General features: G+C 48.9%; 1 protein-coding gene and 1 long non-coding RNA gene across 3 annotated transcripts in view; one reads left to right on the top strand and one right to left on the bottom strand.

Moving 5' to 3' along the window:
- Positions 1–192: 192 nt before the first annotated feature.
- LOC135312501 (uncharacterized) lies at positions 193–4,119 on the bottom strand. The gene is made up of 2 exons (XR_010372066.1): positions 3,927–4,119; positions 193–3,480 (listed from the first exon to the last, which is right to left on the bottom strand). It is a non-coding gene; the product is annotated as an uncharacterized LOC135312501 (long non-coding RNA).
- A 2-nt stretch (positions 4,120–4,121) lies between these two features.
- The window catches only part of PARP1 (poly(ADP-ribose) polymerase 1), a 34,778-nt gene continuing 17,698 nt past the window's right edge, over positions 4,122–21,201 (top strand). Inside the window, exons 1-8 of one of the 2 annotated variants that reach the window (XM_064446384.1) lie at positions 4,122–4,247; positions 8,168–8,330; positions 9,201–9,319; positions 10,389–10,603; positions 17,093–17,189; positions 18,833–18,949; positions 19,913–20,089; positions 20,542–20,683. In XM_064446384.1, coding sequence (XP_064302454.1) covers positions 4,128–4,247; positions 8,168–8,330; positions 9,201–9,319; positions 10,389–10,603; positions 17,093–17,189; positions 18,833–18,949; positions 19,913–20,089; positions 20,542–20,683 — 1,150 coding nt within the window. In that variant the 5' untranslated portion in view covers positions 4,122–4,127. Of the gene's footprint in view, positions 4,248–6,834; positions 7,171–8,167; positions 8,331–9,200; positions 9,320–10,388; positions 10,604–17,092; positions 17,190–18,832; positions 18,950–19,912; positions 20,090–20,541; positions 20,684–21,201 lie in introns of those variants that run through there. The other variant, XM_064446383.1, reaches the window with a different exon arrangement.

The raw sequence follows: 21,201 nt of genomic DNA, 5'->3' as shown, positions 1-21,201 counted from the left end.
GCTCTGGGCTGGTCTGTAATGCAAAATTGCTCAGGAGGGCTGAGAAGGAAGTAAGCTCTGGGCACCAAAACTTCACCTTGGCCCTGCGGGAAGACTCTAAATTCAGCTTAAGTGATTGCATGTTAATTATCATCCGGGAGAAAGGAGCCATGGGATGTTATTAAGCTATTCAAAACATTTTTAGGATCCCCAGACAGGAAGATAAACCCTCTGATTTATTCAGTAGAAAGAATAGACAATATGACGCTCAGTTAGATGTGGGGTGCACGGTCTTGCATCCCTTTCCCGTTGGCGTAGTCTCACCGATGTCAATGGGATGATCACTCACATAAGCAAGGAGGTGCAGCTGAGCCATAGCAGTTGTTGCCTGTAGCCTGTTGCCTAAAGGCAAACAGGGTCATACCAGCCATACTGATTATGTACAGCGGCATGTAAGAAGTGGATCATCAATATAGACAGCATAACCGAGCACTGAATGGGTTTTTGTTACAAAACTCTCAAGCTGTCCAGTATCAAAAGCCAGATAATACAAAGTCTCCCCCACCAACAAATCCAGACTTGAGCAAGAACAGTTCTGACTCCCCTAGAGGCTATAAGCAATAATGTTCCCTATATATGTCCAACATTTTCTCACCCTTTATGAAGTGCTTAGTGGGGTGGAAATCTTGTAGGAAGGCATCTCAAGCATGTGTCAGAAATGGAGCCCAAAGCAACACAGTCTGGAAGATTTAGTGCTCAGGGTACGGTCAGCTCAATGTGCGGGGAAGCATTTGGCCCTGTGACACTGAAGTGATATCTTATGGCTTCCTGGTAGCAGGAGTTTGACCTGCTTCCCTCTGGCTTTCAGAAAAACCTAATGCAAAATGTCCCAGAAAGGAAAAGACAGTTCTGTGTGGTGCCCTGAAGTCACAAGCCAGGCCCCTGAATGCTTGGCGTTGCATTTCACACCAGGAGATACTCAAAACTGTCAGAGCTGGGGTCTCTTGGGTTGCTCTTTTCTTCTTTTCTGTTTTTTTTTGGGTTTTGCCTCTGGAGGTCAGAAATTGCTGGGGGCATCCTAAAGGTGAGATTCCTATATAATCACATGACTCCAGAAACACAGGCTTTAAGAAAAAAACCAAACATCCTGACATTTATGATGAAGCCTGCAAATCTCTGACCCTTTGATTAGATCCCCTTCCTCACTTACACTCCTGTCTGCAGCGCAGCGAGCTATGAGAGTCCATGGTCGTATGCATGATACAGGTTTTTCCTAGCAAGCACCGCATTGCAAACACCAGCAGCCAGTTTGGCATCTCAGCGTCAGTATTTGGAGACAGACAAAACCTATCTCTAAGGATTTTAGTGCTGTAACCCACCCTTTCTGCTCTAGGAATGGAGAGGAAAACCAAACCATTGGTCTCACATGTCCATGCAGCACTTGTCATCCAACGGGATCCCAAAAGTCAGCAGTCCGCTGAGATGGGAATATTGTTAGAAAGGAATGCAGACAGCCATAAAAATCTGTCTCTCTCTAACTGCCCCCTGCAGCCTCTGGTAAAACCCAGCAGCCAAATACCGGGGCTCTTGTAATACCTGATTCACTTAAAGGGACGGTGCTCCAGGAAACTGGCCTTGCAGGTGCCGCTTCTCATGGCTGCCGCCAGAGCATTCTTTGTTTTGTAACAAAACGTAGCGTCTGTCCTCGGCACTGTGTGTGTTCCTGAGGGCCCTGGGTGAGCGCTAACTCACTGGTCCCCCAGGGCCCTGGGGGACGGGAAGGGATGTGTTGTGATCCACATGGCCCACCTGGGAAACAAGGACGAAGAGCGATGCAGGTCCGTTGAGATCAACAGATTTATGAAAGGGATTAACGTGATGCGGCAGCTCTAACACTGCAAATCAGGACGACAGTTTGCCTACAGAGGGAATCACATTGCAATAAAAAGATTCGTAACATGGTAATTCTTTTTGTGTAGACATTCCTGTTTCAATGCAAGACTTACGCTTGTTTTAACCATACAAACTCCTGCACACATTCACAAAATAAGGTTGAAAAGGTAAAGCACCCAGAGCTTTGAGCTAGATCCTCCCAAGCAGTGCGTTTGAGCTCATTCATACAGAAGAACCACCTACCCCCCTAAAAAAAGAAAACCCACTAAACCCCATTTTGTATAGTATTCATTTAGTGGTTTGAATTCACAATGAAAAAAAAAAATTAGGCTAAACTTCCAACAGCCATTTGTGACTGTCACTGTCTTTGCCTGTTTTCACGCTTGCATGCCTGTGAGTGTCTGCGTATGGTTCTGTAGACTCCTTCGTGATATCTTACAGATCCCCTGCTGGTCTCTAGGCTGCAGGTTGTGGAGCAGCGCTTTGCTGTTTGGACAGGGCTGCCTTTCCTTGGATGTGAAAATGGCCTCAGCCAGAGGAAACACTAACAAGAAGCCATTTCTCTTTTGCTCAAACCCTATAAATAAATACCATATAAACAAAAGAGTATTTTCAGAGGAACTGGATAAATTCTTGGAAGAAAAATTCCCCCCAGGATGATGGCATGCAGGAAATCCCTGAGCCACAAATCTCAGGAGGCTGGGAAATATTTGGGAGAGCAAGTACTGCTTGTTTGGCCTTTCCTATGTCAGCTCTTGGCAGACAGACACTGGGAGAGGCAGGATGCAAGTTACACAGTCCGTTGACTTGACCCAGGACAACTCTCATGAGTCAACCCTTATTTACATGTAATTTGCTTTTCTCTTGGAAAACCTGATGGGAGCAGGGCAGCAGCAGGTTCGCTGAAATGGGTGCACACAGCTCCACGCTTCACTGCTGGTCACCTGCAAACCAGGCAAAGCCCCTGGCAGGCAGATGTGCGGGGAGGAACCACCTGGCCTCCTGGTCAGGTCATGTCGATGGGCTCTCCTGGGTCTCACTTTTCTCCAGTGCAAGACTAAATGCGCTGGTCTGCCTCTGAACCACCCGTGCCTGGTTCAAGAACCTCTGTAACAAGTGATTAGAAATAGCGAAGGCTCTACTATATTGAGCATCTGCATCCGGCTGTGTGTACGCAGCACCATCTAGTGCTTTACAGGGTTTTCTTTTCCCTCTTTCCCCAAATTTGTAGAATGTACTCAGTTACATCCTTTCACCCCCAGCACGCTGCTGGTCTGTCTGCTGTCGGAGGGCTCACTGCGAGGGCAAATGCGCTGTACGTTCATAGCAAACGTGTGACCACCTGGGAGATGGGACGCACAAGACTGGAGGCGCGTTAGCTTTGCGGGCCGTACGGGTTTGCAGAGAGGCAGGGGTGCAGCTCTGACTTTGAGCTGTCTCGAGCCCACCTGCAGCTGAACACCCCGCTTTAGTTAAACCCTAATTCCAGAATCACTCTAGAACTAATGACAAAGACTTTGTCAGGGATGGGAATAACTTCAGCGCTCTCTTCCCTTCTCCAGTGAAGCTACAGAACCAACGCCCTCCGCTGATATTAGATGCCACCTCCTACAAGAGAGAAAAAACCCCAAGATTTAACTAATCGAAGAGCTCTTTTTTTTGCTTTCTGCGGCACCCGCGCTGCCATTCCCGGCAACGGCGGAAACTCCCGCCTGGGGACAAACCGCCCGGCCGGTGTTTGGCAGAAGGACAGCTGCTAAGCGCGGTCTTCCCAAGCCCTAGGCCGCCCGCTTTCCGCGCCAGGCACTCTCTGTGCCCCGGCTGGGGCGGCTGCTTCAGGCGGCGCCGCCGGCCGCGCCCGGACACAAACCGCCCGGTTTCTCCCCGCCTCTCGGGGCTCCGCACCGACCCTCCCGCGCCTCGGGTGCTGCCTTCCCCCGCAGCGCGCCTCCGCAGCGCCCCCAGGGGCTCCCGCCCCGCCGCCGCCGCCACCGCCGCCGCCACGTGACGGGCCGCCGCCTCTCCCCGCCCCCCATTGATGCACCGCAACAAACCGGAACGTTCCAGGCGTCGCTAGGTGCGCTCAATCGATAACCGAGCGGCAGATCCCGGCCGGCCGCTAAGGCGGGGGTGGGCGCTCGGCGCTCGGCTAGCGCTCCCGCGGACGGTGGCGGCGGCGCGGTGCGGTGCGGCGGAGCGCGGGGCGGCGGGTGCGCGAGGCGGGGCGGGGCGGCTCCGGGGGAGCGGCGGCGGCGATGGCGGAGCCGGCGGAGAAGCTGTACCGGGCAGAGTACGCCAAGAGCGGCCGCGCTTCCTGCAAGAAATGTGGCGAGAGCATCTCCAAGGACTCGTTACGGTTGGCCCTGATGGTGCAGGTACGGCGTGGCGGGGCTCGACGTGGAGAGCTCACCGACCGATCGATGGGCTCCACACCGGGGGTGCCGGGGACAGGCCGGGGCTCTCCTCCCTGCGCCCGCCGCGGCGGGCGGCAGCCACTCGGTCGGGCTTCTCTCTCCGCCGGGGGGGGCGAGCGAGCGCAGCTTATTTTTAGCAGCGGCGGCTTCGTCCGCCGCTCCCGGCGGTCTGGGCAGCACCGCCGGTCCCCGGAGCAGCCCCCGGGTGGGAGCCGCTCGCCGTGGAGGCGGGCCCCGTGAGCAGCCCGGGCTGCAAAGCCGCCCAGAGGGAGGGGAAGCTGTGCAAAGTTCAGCCCGGGGTGCCGAGCGGGGGGTGGGGGTGGGGGCTCGGGGGCGCGCACAGGGGCTCTTTGTTGCCATCCGGCGAGCGGCGGGTGTGGGGGCAAACCAGGGCCGTGGCTCGGTTTTTCCGTGCCTTGGGAAGCGTCTGTCATTCGGGGTGTTTTGCATCGGGCCGGGGAAATCTCCGTTTGGCGCTTGGCTTGCGTGTGAAGCACCAAAACGGGGACCCGAGGCGCGTTAGAGGCCGTGGCCAGCCCCGGGGGTTCCCCTCAGGGCGCGGGGAGCTGCAGGGCCAGGCTTGCACCGCCGGCAGGGGCGAGGGGCTTGTGCGGAGCTGGCTGGCACGTTGCAGGCGCGAAACAGAGCGCGGAGCTGCAATTAGTAGATCGAATGTGAAGGCATGTTTTGCTGTCGGCCGTCCTCAAATTATTTGTCTTTTGTGGAAGAGGCTTGCTCGGCTTCCTTTCAAAACGAAGGGAAGGGCCCCGTCTGCTGTTGGAGGGCTGGGAACGGCGCACGGACCCGCTCCGCCGTTTTGGCCGCCTGGAATCTCTCCCCGTGGTGGGACGCGATGTGATGGGGAGGGAAGGGGCCTCTCCTGCGGGGGAGGCGAACGCCGCCCGCCCGGGCTGCGGGCCTTGGCCCGTCGCTCGCAAGGACGATGGAAAGGCACCTCCCGCGCTCAGGTGGCGCAGACGGACAGCGGGCTGGGTCTGGTGGGCGTCTCGTGCAAGATGAGCAAACTCATACGTGTTATGTTTATGGAAGGCTTGCAAGGCTGCGGGGCGCGAACGCTCCAGCAGAGCCCTGCAGATGGGTGCTGTGGCTCCCGGCCACTCGAAGAGCAATTTCTGGAGAAGGTACCGAGCTGCACGGCCGGGAGCCGCTTGCGCCTCTGGGAGAGGCTGCACTCGGAGATGGGTAGGGAAGGGCCCGCTGCCCCTTGCTCGGGCTGCTGGTGGGCCGTGGCTCCCCCGCAGGGGCTGCCGGGGCAGGGCTGGCAGGTCTGCCTGGGTTGGAGGCAGGAACTGGTTCCCCCAAAGGGGAAGCACCTGCCTCTCTCTGCTTTTGTTCCCCAGAGCCTCCTTCCCCTGGGAAAGACGTCTAACCATGCGGTGCCAGGCTGCAGCGATGGCTCGCACGTGTTCCTGCTGCCTTTTTCTTTTGTTTCTCCTGCTGCCCTCTCGCTCACTGGAGATGTCCTTCTCCCCTCCGCTCCTCCTCCGCTGCTCCAGTTGCTTCATCTCCAGTCCCCTCACCTTTGTTATCCCTCCCTGTATTGCGTTTGCCCCGGCACTTTAAGCTGATGCGAGGTGGGTTGGCCTTCCTCGGCACGGGGGCCTGCGGAACCGTGGTGTGCCTGCCTTAGTTCAGGGAGCCGAGCAGGGTGGATGTGTTTGGCTTTGCAGTGTTAGGTTTATTGAGTGATCTGCTAGGGCCGGGTGGAGGGCGACAGCTGGGACCGTGGCATCCCTCACAGAGCCACTGCTTTTTAGACAACCATCTCCCCAAAACTGCTGGTCTTACACCAACCACTGATAATTCCCCCAACCTCTTGAATTTGCTTGATCTCTTCTGCAAAGGGCTCCCTCTCCCCACTGGTTGTTTTTGTGCCAGCAGAGCACTGTCACATCCTGCTGCTGAGCATCGTCGCCCCCCCAACAAAGGGCCCAGATTTCACCAGAGCACACGGGCCCCTTGTTTCCTCTCCGGGAAATCCCCTGCGGAGCAGCCTCTGCAGCGCCTTCAGTGTACCGAGGTCTTTTGCAAATTGTGCAGAAGAAATTAAAGGGAGGCCCAGACCAAATTGTTATCTGGGTGCCTTTTCTACTACAACAGCGCTTTTGTTTTGATTTTTCAAGTTAAGAGCTCTGAATGACAGTGGGATGGATGCTTGGTGCAAGGGCCAGCACGGCTTCAACTTTTGCTTCCAGCTGGAGCTGAGCAGTTTCTGTTATCTGCATGTGCAATGTGAAAGCGAATCAGTCTCTCCTGCTTCAATGGTTTGTTTAGGAAATTAAGGTCTAGAGATAGGTGAGCTGAGAGGAGTTGTATAAACAAGGTCTAGCTTGCCTGGAGGTTTCGTTTCCCACACAGAGAGAAGTCGTGCTCCAGGTACACAACTCCATGTAGTGGAGGAGATCTGCTCACTGCTTACAAGGTTGGTTGTCCTAAAGATTGAGCCAGCTTGGCCCCCTTCGATGCACGCCAGTGCCTTGTGCCCCCAAAGCCTTTGTCTTGGGGACAGAGCCATGAGCAGTCCTCCAGGAAAACTCCAAACATGAACCCAGAGCTCGGGGGTGACCAACTTTCAGTGCCAGAGCTGTGTGTGACTTCCAGACTGGTTGAGAGCAACCCCAGGGTGGCTGCTGTGTGGCCATGGTGCTGTGAGGGTAACCAGGTAATCCAAATCCTGGCTTCTGGGAAGAGTCCAGCTGGGAATATAAATGTCCTCTTAGAGTTCTGGTTAATGGTTAATTGTAATGGGGCTCCCGGCTCTCACAGTCCCATGCTGTGGTCTTCAAAGGCCTTTCCTCCTCCTTCATGCTCATGCACAACACTCTCTGCTCTTATTTTCAGCTTGGAGATCTCCCTCCTGTTGGTAAGTGATACGTAGAATGTTTTCCTAGGTCGTTAATTCTGTATCATCAGTAATAATAATTATACAATGCTGAGTATTATTAGTGCAGCAGTTGTTAGTGGTTTGGCTCCAAGTAATGCACACAGTATGGTTATTTTGGCTAATGGGTAAACAGAATGATGCCAGGCTGATACTTAATGTGTCTGAGTCATAAGCAAGTGGAGCACTTCCATGGCAAGGCTGGTGCGAGGCCTGGCCCTCTGGAGCTGCACGTCAGGGAGGACTTGGGTGATGCTTCTGTCCTGATGCAAGATTTTGTTGGGCTCTGGTGTTTCCATTAAGTTTTACCTCTGCCTCCTGCAGCCACCTCAGGAATTCCGTCAGGCCACAGTCCTTGGAGCTGCTCTTCCTGTCTTGCCTGGCGATGGGCTCTCCAGGGCATGGGCAGTTTGCTTGAGATGTGGCTTTCGAAGGGGCTGCGTGTTGTGCTCAGAGGTCCTGCAGAGCAAGGCCAGTGGCCTTCTGTACTGCAGGATCTCACAAGAGGTTGTAGCAGATGAGCCATATGCTCTAACTTGTGTCATTCTTTCCGCAACCTCTGTTTTGCTTTGCTCATGCCTGCAGATGGTCTGAATCTCCTAGAAAAGAAACCTCTCCTTGTCTGCTCAGGGTTGGTATAGCCATGCTGAGGCTATGACTTTTTTGTTTTGAGTAAAGCCGACAGGTTAAGCAGCAGGGCAATGAACTGGTTAAGCTAGGTAAACGCTCCTTCCGTGTCTATCCCCTTTGGGACCTCTCTCCAGCAGTTCGTCTGTCATATCGGATTTTCTTCTTAGACTTTGTCCTAAATAGTATCCATCTCTTAATTTAAAAAAAAAAAAAGAAAAGAAGAAACAAAAAGAAATCACTTGTGTTTACCCAGACACTCCTTTTTTATCTTGGGGGTTTTTTTTCTTCCTCTTCTCCCCTTGATTCTGTCTGAGTTGTTTCATCTTGGCCTAATCTGCTTTCTTCCTAGTCACCCATGTTTGATGGCAAAGTCCCTCACTGGCATCACTACAGCTGCTTCTGGAAGCGGGCTCGAATCGTGTCCCACACGGACATTGATGGCTTCCCTGAGCTCCGATGGGAAGATCAGGAGAAAATCAAGAAAGCCATTGAAACCGGAGGCCCTGGAGGAGGTAAGCAGAGGTCTCCTGGTGTTTAGAGGTTCGGCTGAAACTGTGCTCCCTCTTCTCAAGCTGTTCTTCTGGTTATTTTATTGCCGCATCCCTTCAGCAAGTGATGTTGTAAAGAATTGTTATGGCATCTCTGCTCTCCAGGGCTAGGATGCTGGCAGTATGATGCAGCATGTCAGATCAACAAGGGAAGAAGCCAAGTCAGCTGGCAGATGTATTGCCAAATATTTCTTGTTATCATGATTGGTGTATTTAGTTTTACTATTAATAAGTGCTGTTGTGGTATGTTGTTTTAATGGTACCTTTGCTGCAGCGTATGGTTATGGTGGCTCTTTGAAATTGTCACACCATGAGCAAGTGAGTCCGGTGAAGAAGTGAAAAGGGTCTAAATACAGACCAGGCTAAACTCACTGTGGGTCTGTGCAAGCCAAGGATGCTAGGCAGTTTTAGATTGACGTCTGCCTGTTGAAATGTAGTAATACCAAAAATATAAGGAAGTCGGGAAAAGGAGTTCTGCTTTGAAACAGAGCTGTTTGTGACTTCTGTTACAGTCAGGTCTTCAGAAAGGTCTCATTTTACACTGCTTTCAGGAAGGAAGAGAAAGGGTCAGCTTTGTGCACCTTTGAAAGTCTTTTAAAATCATTAAATAACCAATCCTGTACAATTGCTACTTGGCTGTTTAAAGAACTCTTCCTATTTTAAAAGTGCTTTTGAGCATGGACTGCTTATCTTGCTCTCTAGTCAAATTCTTGGCAGATGGGTTGCTGGAACACAGAGGTTTATTAATCCAGACTGCTAATAATCTGGGGCAGAGAAAAAGAAAAGAAGGGAATGCCTTTTAAAGTCAAACTCTGTATTTGCTTTGTTCTCCAGGAAAAGGAGGGGAACAGGAAGGAGGTGGCAAGGCTGAGAAGAGCCTAAATGACTTTGCTGCAGAATATGCCAAGTCTAACAGAAGTACTTGCAAAGGCTGTGAACAGAAAATAGAAAAGGTAAAAATCTTTTCTTAGTTCTCCATCTCTTGTCTTTTTTCCCGCCAGTTCCAATTAAAACAGTGATTTTTATAATTGTTTCCTGTCCTGCATATGGAAAGCACTCTCAGAGCTGTGTGTTGGTGTCTGAGGAGCAGCTGCATCTGGGACAGCTGACAGTAAAGGCATCCCTCGGGCGTTGTAGCCTGAGCTTCAAACCTGCTGATGCTTCCTTTCACTTGGGTCTTAGAGCAGGCTGGAACACAGCTCACCAGCATTTCTGTGGCAAGAGAGCCACCATTAACTGCAGCTTTTCCCGCTTGTTACAGCACAGCAAAGGTGTTGGCCTCCTCCTCAGGAGCACCAGCTCTGTTTGTGTGCAGTGTATCCATGTTAACTCCATGAAAGCAGGCAACACCAGTGATGCAGCTAATTGACGATGCAGCCCTATAGTTGAATGTGTCTTGGTGCTCTGCTTTTAAAGACAGTTGGCAAAATGAAGCCGTGAGCTTCTGATAGATGGGAATGGACCTGCCAGTTGGGTAAAGTTGGCAAGGGCCAACCACCGGTGCTGGTGTGCTTGTATCTGCAGAAACATTGGTGACTGTGCTGTAGATATTTTTGTTTTGGGGCATGAAGTATTGCAGTCTAAAAGCACCTGAAACAGCTATTTGTTGGGCATCTGAAAAGTAATTTGCAGTAAAGTGGTGTGAGATGGTATTAGCACTGATGCTTGAGTGGTAAGGACAGAAAGTTAACCCCATGCAGGCAACTCTAAAAATTTGGTTACGTGAGTTTTGCTTGTTCAAGCTTACTGGGAGTTGGAGTAAAGACTACAGGATTACTCCTTTTGAGTGTTTATTTAACAGGAAACTATGTAGAAAGCTGGGGTTTTTTTTTTTCAGCCAAGAAAGAGTATTGAAGAAGGCAGGGGAACTGTAATGGAAGGGCTTGAACAAAAGCTGCAGGCATTCATAGAGGAGCTCTTGCTATTTTACAGGTGTTTAGGAAGTATCACATTGGTAACTTGTTAACAAGCCCCTCTGGAGCGGCCTAACAACTGCTTTTGTGTTGCTTTAATCTGCCTCAGGGCCAGATCCGGATTTCCAAGAAGATGGTGCATCCTGAAAAGCCACAGCTGGGAATGATAGATAACTGGTACCACCCAGACTGCTTTGTGAGCCGCCGAGCGGAGCTGGGCTTCCTCCCTGCTTACGGGGCCTCCCAGCTCCTGGGCTTTGGTATCTTGAAAGCTGAAGATAAGGAAACTCTGAAGAAGCAGCTCCCAGCTACCAAGAGTGAAGGGTATGTGGGGAATGCAACAAATTGCATTGTCTAGAGGAGCCATTGCTTGCCTTCAAATACATTAATGATAAATGTTTTGTGACATTGTTGTCTGTCTTAAAAGAATATTGGTCGTAGGAGGATTTGGTCCTTCCTGTGCCCTTAGGCAGACGACAACAGATGCTTACCACCTGTGACTGCCTTGAGAAAATGCACAGACCAGCAGCTGTGACTTGGAGGACTGATCTAGGGCTTTTGACCATTAAATAATGCATGCTTAACACAAATGGATACCGGGCTCTGTGCCTCCTTGTGTGATGCTGTTGTCAGTGATGGTTTCTCTGCTCTAACCACTTGTTAGAGAATTGATTTGACATGTCTTATCTATAAACTGCTGATCTGTGACAGGCACTGAATCCGACATGGTGTTTATTGGCCGCGTGGTGCTTACACTTGGATGCTTTTGTTTGCTAAATCTTTTATGGTATGACTGAAATTTCATTGCCTTGCATTGAAATTTTTAGTGCAGGCTCTTGACAGAACTTGTACTGACAGAGAAGCGCTTCTGGGTGACTTGCTAGCTTTGGTCAATCTTTATCTGTTAATGAAGGCTTTTGTTACTTGTTTTTGAAGTGACTTCACCTAGAGTTATCTTCATAACACAAGCCAGTGTTGCATTGTCCCCATGGAGGAAGGAACGTAAGGTGTTTCTGGGTCCTACAAATAGGAAAGACCTTGTGGTTGTCAAACATTGGGCTTCTCCGCGTACCTTGTAGACTAAATTCAGCTTTACTTTTGCAAGGATTCACCATGATGCTGTCTAGTGAGACTGATGTTGGGTTCTGAGAAGCTGTAGCCATGTCAAATCTGTGTAGTCTTTGTCAGTATTGGTCCTCCAGATATGTGGCTGATGGGTGTTGCGTACTGTTCAGAGCCTTGTGTGTAGATGAATGTCATCCTCGGCAATAGGTAACAGAGTGGAGCATGCATAAACTGATCTATGTGTTGGTAAGAGGCTGCAATTTCCACGCTTTATTGTTGGTTGGCAAGCAGTTGGCTCCAGAAGCGTTTAGCAGCGGTGAGGGTGCTGTGGGGAGGGTCCTGCGGTGCTGCTGGAGCGGCTGTTCCTGCCAGAGCCCCATCACGTTCTGTGCTGTTCACCTTGCTCAGCTGAACCACTAGAAGCTGAGATGAGCTGTCTGCACCTGCCAGCAGCCTGCTGTCTTTTCATGCAGGCATTTTACCTCTGTGTGTGTTGCAGGGTGTAAGTATAAGTACAGTGTTTCGATGCACCGGCAGCTTCTCAAGTAGTCCTTTGCTTTTTGTGCTGACGTGCGTTTTCTGCTTTGTCCTAGAGCAGTGTGAGAGTTTAATAGGTTTATTTGTAGTGTTCTCTAATGTCTTCAGCAAAGCTCTAGAGATTTGACTGTGTAAGTGTTTCTCTTGTCTGCCCTGACTGCTTTTCTGGGCCACTTCTGGAATGCTATGCAAAACATGAAGGCTTTGTAGAGACAGGCCACAGAGTAGTTTGCCAAGTCACTGTGTAAATAAAAGCCTAGAATTGCAGTGGAAAAAAGCTTAGGCTGGTGATGTAGGGTAAGGTGAACTAGGACCTCACACCAGAGAAGCAGCAGGATGTCTCATCTTTCCTGCATTCTAAGCATGAGCAAGCCCCTCAGCCATGAAGGTGCTATAGCTGGCTCTTACACTCCACTACTTCTGTTTGGGCTGTGTGCTTGAGCCAAGGGTATTAAGGGTCAAATGGAAAAAATAGTTGTCTGTCAAACAAACTGAATGAGTGAGAGTATAAATAAACAGAATGTGGGGAGAGGTGTGATGTGCTTCCTACCTGGTGATTTTCTGCCAAGAAAGCACTGAAGTTCTGGAGAAGCCAAAAAAACCCCACCAAACTACCCCAAAAGCTTCAATGAGATGCAGTTATGTCTGATAATTCATCTTGTGTGTTCAACCAGATAACAGCAATTAATGACAGAAATTACTGCATCTTGCAGAAATTGTGTTACAGTATCTGCTGTAGGTGAGATTCTCAAAATGATCTTTAAAAATATTTCTAATTGTGCTGTGTCCAAATGACATCTTGACTCGGATGTTGCTGCAATTCAGATGCAACACATCCAAATTCATGTGCTGCTTCTGCATGTCTAGCCAATACTTGGAGGAGAAGCTCGGACTTTGGGACTGCCTTGTCAGCCCTTTTTGTAAGGACAGCAGTGTGACATGCCTATTGCAAATGAGAGAAATTAATTGCTGAGCAGGGCAACTGAGAGTAGGTTGGAAAACCCGCTCCTTCTGAAGGGCAAAAATGGGAAGGTTTCCTGCAAGGATCCTGGCTCCTTTCCTCAGTCTGCTCTGGGTGAGGCATGCTGAGCCTCCCCTGGGCTACCGGCTGTTATGTCCGAGTGCCAGCACTTTGCAGCCATGGGGAAGGAGGATCTTGTATCCTTGCCAGCAGCTTCTCTGTGGAAAGAGTGCTCGTGTACTGATGTAGGAAACGCAGTAGCAGCTTGTGAGCTCCCTTTGACTATGCTTCTTTGGTGGCATGCATTTCGCCCTCCTGCTCTGAGCTGTAGTACTTTCCTGTATTTTCTGCCTCACTTGTTTGGGTAGAATTGCTGCCCAGCACAGGAGCAAAGTATCCTTCTGGAGATGTCATGGAAGATGGGATTAACTGCAGAGGTTGCCTGAGGCAGAGGGTAAGTACTCAGGTCAGCAACAATCTGGCAATGCTTTACAGGGAAGAGGAGAAAAGGGGAGGTGTTCCTCCTTGTGTCCCCTGCTTGCTTTATTGGGGGTTGCTGTGACTGTCCTTTCCACCCTTCACTGTCATTGTAGACAGGACATGAAAAACAAAGCAGATGGTAAGGAAGGGTTAGGCTAGAGTGGGACAGTTCACCTCCCTCTTCATCTTCTCAAAAGTTGTAATAAATCTTGTAGTTCTGTATCCTCCACAAAGGTGAGAAGTGGTTTGTTTTGGCTGGTAAATAAATACCAGTCCTTTGAAGCTAGATGTTGGGCCATAGCTGTTCAATGTGGGAAGACTGTCCCTTCCCCAGCAGGAGAAAGCGTGTACACAGTAGCACCCAGCTACTGTTAGCAACACAAAATGTTTGGTCCCAAGGATAGCAGATAAAGTTAATGGGTGGGTGGGTGTATTTTGTCAGTTGTTCTAAAATCTGCTGTTTTGGGAAGATGTGAAATGGATTCAGCTTTGCCATTCCCAAAGGGTGGTGGTAGTAAATAGCTCTTTCTCAAACTGGCAACGTGTCACAAGTGGAGTCCCCCAGGGATCGATATTGGGTCCAATGTTATTCAACATCTTTATAAGTGATCTGGATAATGGCATCAAGTGTAGCCTGATGAAGTTTGCAGATGACACCAAGTTGAGTGGGGAAGTAGACACTCCAGAAGGGACAGCTGCTCTGCAGGGAGATCTGGATAGGCTGGAAGAATGGGCCAGCAAGAAGCTTATGAACTTCAACAGGAGAAGTGTAAGATCATGCACCTGGGAAAACATAATCTGGGAATACAGTACAGACTGGGATCCACCTGGCTGGAGAGCAGCTCTGTGGAAAGGGACCTGGGGGTCCTGGTGGACAGAAAGCTCAGCATGAGTGAACGGTGTGCTGCTGCAGCCAAGAAGGCCAACAGGATGCTGGGTTGCATCAAAAAGGGCATCACCAGCAGAGAGAAAGAATCCATTATCCCGCTCTACTCAGCGCTTGTCAGGCCACACCTGGAGTACTGTGTACAGTTCTGGTCCCCTCTATACAAAAAGAATGTGGACAGGCTGGAAGGGGTCCAGAGAAGGGCCACCAAGATGATCAGAGGACTGGGAAGCCTGCCGTATGAGGATAGGCAGGGAGAGCTGGGTTTGTTCAGCCTTGAGAAAAGGAGGCTCAGAGGGGATCTCATCACCATGTACCAGTACTTAAGGGGTAGCTACAAAGAAGATGGAGACTCCCTTTTTACATGGAATCACATGGAGAGGACAAGGGGGAATGGACACAAATTGCTCTTGGGGACACTCCGATTGGACATGAGAGGGAAATTTTTCACAGTGAGGACAGTCAACCATTGGAATAATCTCCCCAGGGAAGTGGTTGACTCGGCCACGTTGGACACTTCCAGGACTCGGCTGGACAGGGTGCTGGGCCATCTTGTCTAGACTGTGCTCTTCCTAGAAAGGTTGGACTAGATGATCCCTGAGGTCCCTTCCAAACTGTGATTCTGTGATTCCCTTCTCCAGGCGGTATAAAATGATGATTAGCGTTTGTTTTAAGCCTTGGGCATAGCCATGGACAAAAGAGAAGGGGGTGACTTGCAGCTGTATGCCTGTCTGCAATTGGGATGATCCTTCCTGCTCTGTAGGTTGTTCAAGTGGCTGGAACAGGTACAGCAATCGCTCTGTCTGGGAGAGCAACCTGCCGTCCCCTTGACTCTGAGGAGAAGCTGCCAAAAGTGTGAGTCCCTGCTGGAATTTGGATGCTTTCCCTGGATCCTGGGTCCTCTTGGCAGGGTGAAATGTCTTCCAGCGGTTGGTGTGCTGGCTTTCCTCCTCTTGGAGACTGGGAGACAAGTTACAGCATAGGAGTGAGTGCTGGCTTGCTGGAGGCAGCCTGACTGTCAGCCTGCCAAGGGAGAGGCACTGCAGATACACAGTGTTTGGGCACCCGTCCTAAATGCTTAGATTATTGAGCCCTCTGGCTTGGGAAGGTGCAGCAGAGCGCTTTGCTCTGCTTTGTTTTTCCCAGATTATGTTGTGTGCCCATAACTCTGTTTAAAACTTACAAGTCATGATCCTCATGGCAGGGCTCAGTGGATGCTCTGGTCTCGCCCCTTGCAGAGGCTGCAGCCAGGGAGGAGAGAGGACTTGCTTGGCCTGGGGGCTTTTGAAGGCACAGCTGTGGATGTGCTGTATCCAGTCCTGCCACCCTGGTTCCTGCTTGCCTGATTTAGAAAACAAGATGGAGCTTTTCTCAAGAAATGCAAGCAAATGCTGGTAGCACAGTGCGCCTGTTGTCCCCCCTGAGGCAGTGTGCTTTAAAGCATAACCCCAGCTTGGACTGATGGGACCTTGCAGGGGGACAGCTGAAAGATGAACTCTTCTGCAAAACCAGCCCCTTAAAAGGTTTGCAAAATGCTCTGAATCGTGGTTTGTCAGAGGTACTAATGAGAGGCTACTGGTGGCCACTGCAAATAAAACCAAAACTTGGCCCAATTTTAGGGCCAGGACAGTTACTAGAACTTAAAAGTCTCTCATGCATGAGTCTTTGGGAGAAGAGCACCTTCTGACATCCTCCTGCAGCTTTATGGCTAATAAGTTGTCATACAGGGTTAGTCTTAACGGTAGTACTAGAAAGTGAAGTGTTCAAAACTAAGTAGGAGAGTAATGGAGAATGTCAACTTTATGGCTGAACCATCAGCCACGGCTTATAAAGTTAAGACAGATGCTTTTTAAGAAAGAAACCTGGCTGATGTTTCGAAATGACAGCAGCTCTGTCAAAATGAAGTGTAAGATCCAAGCTGTGTTCATGCTGTGCCTCAAGTTCCAGACCCATCCTGCCTCAAGTGGGGCAAAATTTCCCTTTATTTCCTCAAGAGGAGAGCACACACTGATTTGATTTATTGATATTGATGGATTTTGAAGCCAGACAGACCAAGATGATGACATGACTCTGGAAACATTGATGATCTTCCTCTGAGGTCTCTTGTCATTCTGAAGTCTGCTAAAATCTCCCAGTTTTAATTTGGGTTCCTCCTCTTTCCAGTCTTTCTTGAGCAGTGTTTTCTGTAACTTCTCCCTGCACAGCTCTAAGGCCCCAGCTAATAACAATAAATTTCCTCACACATAACTGCACAGTAGTACATCATGAAACCGCTATCAGCCTGGGAGCAGTTTATAAGTAGAAACTTCCTCCTGTCTAATTTCAGAGACCTGACTTAATTCCAGTCTGAAGAGAAACTAGCTTGGAAATACCTAGTTTCCCAGTGCGTTAATTTATTAAAGTTACCATGTTTGCTGTCCTTTATTGCAACTTGGGCTGTCTAAACTGAAAAATCAAGCTGTTGATTGAGCTGAAAGACACTCTAGTCTTTTAAACCTGCATTGCTACACCTCCTCAGATTTGGAGAGGTGTGCTTATATTCAGTGATTCTCGGGTATGCTTTCAGTGTAACCAATACAAGTGTAGATGAATATGCCTGAAAATATTGCAGTATTTCATGTGCTCTTCTGCCAGGCCGTACAGCTACCCTGTGGAAAAGCTCTAAGTGTATCTGACCTGATTAAGGCAGCTCGCAGTGCAGAGCCAAGTACATGTCTACAGTTTAGCACTGAGGAATTTTGAAAAAATGGGCTTGCCTGCAAAACTGAGGATATTCAAGCCTCTGCAGATATCAGCAGTCAGTAAACTGAGCTCTGGTAACTGCTGGAGAGGCATTTAAATAACTTCCTTTTGTGTATATGTGTGTTTTGTTTTTCTCTATTAGAAAGAGAAAAGGAGAAGAGGTAGATGGAAATGTAACTGCGAAAAAGAAACAGAAAAAAGAAAAAGAGAAAGAATCAAAGCAGGAGAAACAGCTGAAGGTGAGTTTTAGCTGATCACATCCTAAAAACTGCTCCGTTAGAAGAGTGCAGTGTCAGGCAGTAGCTGAAGGGCTGTGGCCTAGAGAGGGGCTGTGCCTGGTGCCCAGACAAAGGCAAGTTGCACTGGTCCTCGTGTCCTGGCGCCAGAGATGCCCTATCACTAAGGCTTTGCTGACGGCAATTTGCCCTGCTGCTTCCTCCTGAAAGACAGGAAGGAACTTCTCTAGGACTTGTGCTTATCGGATTTCAATAGATTAGGTTAAATGCCTTCTCTCTGAGAGGCTGTTTCTGTGATCCTGTATCATCTGGTTGTGGTGGCTGAGGCTCTGAGCCCAAGTGCTGTTGCAGAAGAGCTTGGAAACCAATAAACAGCTCATTGCAGAAATTCAACTGAGGTAAAGTGTGGAACTAGATGAATGAGAAGTCATATCTTTTTCACTCTGTGGGGAGCTGTGTTCAGTTCTTGGGTACAAAGTGGGATAGATCACAGCTTTCTAACTTTCAGTTTCTAGAATATATGGGAAGAATTCCCAATAGAGCATCAGGAATTTTGTATTCCTTGAAAGTTTGGCATAGGTACTTTCCAAGAAAAAAATCAACAAGCTGCTTTTGCTCCGATTGAAGTCTTAATGGAGCTGTAGAAAAATGGTATGTCCACCTTCAAACAGAAGTCGTCTTCTTTATTGTTAATACCTTAATTTTCAACAAAACTTAGCGGAGACATTATCAAGGTTTTGCTGCTGCAGTGCAGATGTTTAGGATGGATCAAGGCAATTTGTGGATCAGGGTTAACTTTGGGTTCGCTAATTTTTTTTTTACAGCATTTCATCAAGCGTGACCATTGGCACTGAAAATTAAACCCTCTAACACATTCAACCAGTTCTCCCAGGGTAGACTGCATTTTTGAGTGTAGCGAGTGAATAACATTCAGAAACTACAGATATTTTAGGCTGCTGCTTTGCTGTCCAACCCTTTCACCTTTTGTGGAAAGGCTCAAAAGGATGTGCAGGCTCCTCCTCACTGCTGCAGGTGTGACTGATTTGGTAGAAGTTCCTCATATGCTTAGGTGGCTTAAAAGAACAGTGCCGATCAGCATTTCGAGGCTCTAGTGCAGCCACATCCCCGCTGTCGGCAGTGTGAACTAGTTAGGTGATTTTTGCAAAAGCTCTTGAGAACTCGTCAAAGGTAGAATTGTGATAGAAACATGGATTCCTCTCTACCTAAAAGCTAGCTGTCTTGTTAGGGTCACTTGCACTTTTTTGTATGTGATAGTGCTGTAAAGGTTACTCCATGGCCTTTCTTCACGTGTTCATGGTGGAGAAGCCTTGGTTTGTACAGAATCCCATAGGGATGTTGTCTGTATGTAACCTTGAGAAGAAAGCATATTTGCTGAAGCTGTGGTATGTTCCTGTATTCATACTGAAATCTGAAGCATATGGCTTTGAAGACCTTTTCTAGGTGTTTGGGTAAAATACATGACTTTCCCTTTCAGTGAAGCTACTGGTTCTTGGTGCTCTTTATCTCATAGTCTGTACTTAGGTTACCATGGGCTTGCTAAAACCTTGTTCCCATACTGCAGTTTCAGGAGCATTCTTAGAAAGCAATTGACTGCATGTAGCTAAGCTGCTGGGTTTTATCAACAGGAGCAGACAGAGCTGATCTGGGGCATCAAGGATGAGCTGAGGAAGGTCTGTTCCACTAACGATCTGAAAGAGCTGCTGATCGCCAACAAGCAGGAAGTGCCTTCAGGGGAGAATGCCGTGAGTTGGTCTGTAGTTGCTTTGCACGTGTACTGGGTCATTGAATCGGAGAAGCCAACCTGAACCAATATTTCTGCAAGGTCCACAAGTCTGAAGCATCTTTCTAACAGAACACTCAGAAGGAAATTCAATGCAAAACCCAGTCCTTTTGTCCCAGGGCTCTGCTGATATTGCTGTTCTGCTTGCTTGTGAAGGCATGTGTGATGGTACTGAATTCAATGCTGTAGTCTCAGTGATGTGCATTTATTCTGCTATGCCCAATCCGGTCCATATATTTTTGTTGCTGGCTCTTCAAGAGCAAGTTAGTTATGGCACTTCATATCGCCTCCCTCAACTGTTAAATTATGCAAAAAGAAGCAAAACCTGCACAAATTCTTTCGTGGTATCTTGTCTGAAAACACTTTCCGTTTGTATATTTGTGAGAGTCTTCTCTCTTTTGGAGCCACACATCACTTCAAGTATTTGTATTTATTAAGACTCTTTGTAAGGAGTGTGGGCTGGGATGTGGGACATGTCTAGACTCGAAATGGTCAAGAAATCCTCTCTAGTCAGGAAAACTTGGACTTGTCTGAGCCTACATTCCCACCTACCTACTCATGTGCTCAGATGCAGTAGCTTGTCTCCTCCTTGGCTGTTCCGGCGCAGCTGCCTGGTTAGGTGCTGTGTGGTGGGTATGCTCTCCTGAATGCCAAATCCGAATAGGACAGACTGCGAGCCATGGGTGTGAGCAGATATGGTGTGACCCGGGGAAACTTCGTGTCATGTCTTTAAGGCGTCGTAAATCCATCACTGCTGGTAAGAGTCTTGGTTTATGCGCAGTGTATGCATGACAAGCTCTGGAAACATCTACGCTTGTGTGCCAGCAGCCTGGCAGTTATTTTCTTGTGCAGCCCAGTGTAATGTAGCGCGTGGGCTTCCAGCCTCTTTCTGCCATGACCTGCTTTGTATTCTTTGTTGCTTTAGATTTTGGACCGAGTAGCAGATGGGATGGCATTTGGAGCTCTGCTTCCCTGCGAGGAGTGTAAGGGGCAGTTTGTGTTCAAGAGTGACGCGTATTACTGTTCAGGGGATATTACTGCCTGGACTAAGTGTGTTGCTAAAACGCAGACTCCTAAGAGGAAAGACTGGGTAATCCCAAAGGTGGGTGTTTACTGCAAATTTGATGATCTGAAACACGTTTCTTAACTGATGTTACTTCCTGTATGGAGATTGAATAAGCAGCAATCAGTGTTGGATGCCAGAGAGCAGTGTGCTGCAGTGCTGAGAAGCTGTGACAGTGGGGAAGTCCTGTCACAGCTCCATCCCTCCAGGGGTAGGCAGCTAATGCATAACTAAATAATTGGGTTTTTTTCCAGTCACACTAAATTGAAAGAGATGTTGCCAATTTGATTTGAAACCCATTTTTTACCCTCTTCTATCTTTGTTTTCCCAGTCAGTAAAGTGGGTATTTGCCTGCCTTAGTATGAGTGTCTGGGAAATCCTTTCCACAAGACCTGCAGGAAATGCTCACACCTGGCCAGTGCTCAGTTTAGCCTTTAAATCTTATAATAGTGTTCGTGTTTTTAAACTCTCCTTATGCTTCCATCCCACAGGAGTTTCGGGAAATTCCTTACCTGAAGAAATTTAAGTGTAAGAAGCAGGACAGGGTATTCCCTCCAGATGCTGCGACTGTGAACTCTGTGCCTCCTCCCTCCGCATCTGCTCCTTTGACAGAGACCGCGTCTGCACCCAGAGGTAAGTGGCTGGCTGGGTGTGGGTCAGTGGAGTTCAGGATGGTGTGTAATGCCATTTCCGGCCAGACAAACATGCCACCCTAAACAGGCGTGCTTTTTCCTGCCCCCAGGCAGGTGGAGGTCTCCTGGTAAAAAAACAGCATAGCAGAGTCTCTTGTGCTTCATCTTCCTTGCACAGGTTGACCCTGATGTGGTGGATTGCCTGGGAACATGGGCTTGAGATCCCAGTTGTTTTCTAACAAATGGTTTTGGGTATTTGTTGATGGTGAGGAAATTATGTGTTTGCAATGTACCAGAAACTTAAAGGTCGATGTTGCAAAACGTGTCCCAAGGGAGACCTGCTATGAAATGCCTTGGTTTCTTGAGAAACATCCAGGGACCTCCATAATACCAGGTATTCCACATCCAATGTTGAGTTTTAAGGAAAGAGTTGTTTGGGTTGGTGGCTTTTTGTTTTTGTTTTTTAAATCATCCATTGAAATTTGGCTTTACCAGTCACTAGCTCCCCTTATACAAAAT

This window comes from Phalacrocorax carbo, chromosome 3 (assembly GCF_963921805.1).
Source record: "Phalacrocorax carbo chromosome 3, bPhaCar2.1, whole genome shotgun sequence".
NCBI classification, from domain to species: domain Eukaryota; kingdom Metazoa; phylum Chordata; class Aves; order Suliformes; family Phalacrocoracidae; genus Phalacrocorax; species Phalacrocorax carbo.
This window is presented reverse-complemented; position numbering and strand designations above follow the sequence as displayed.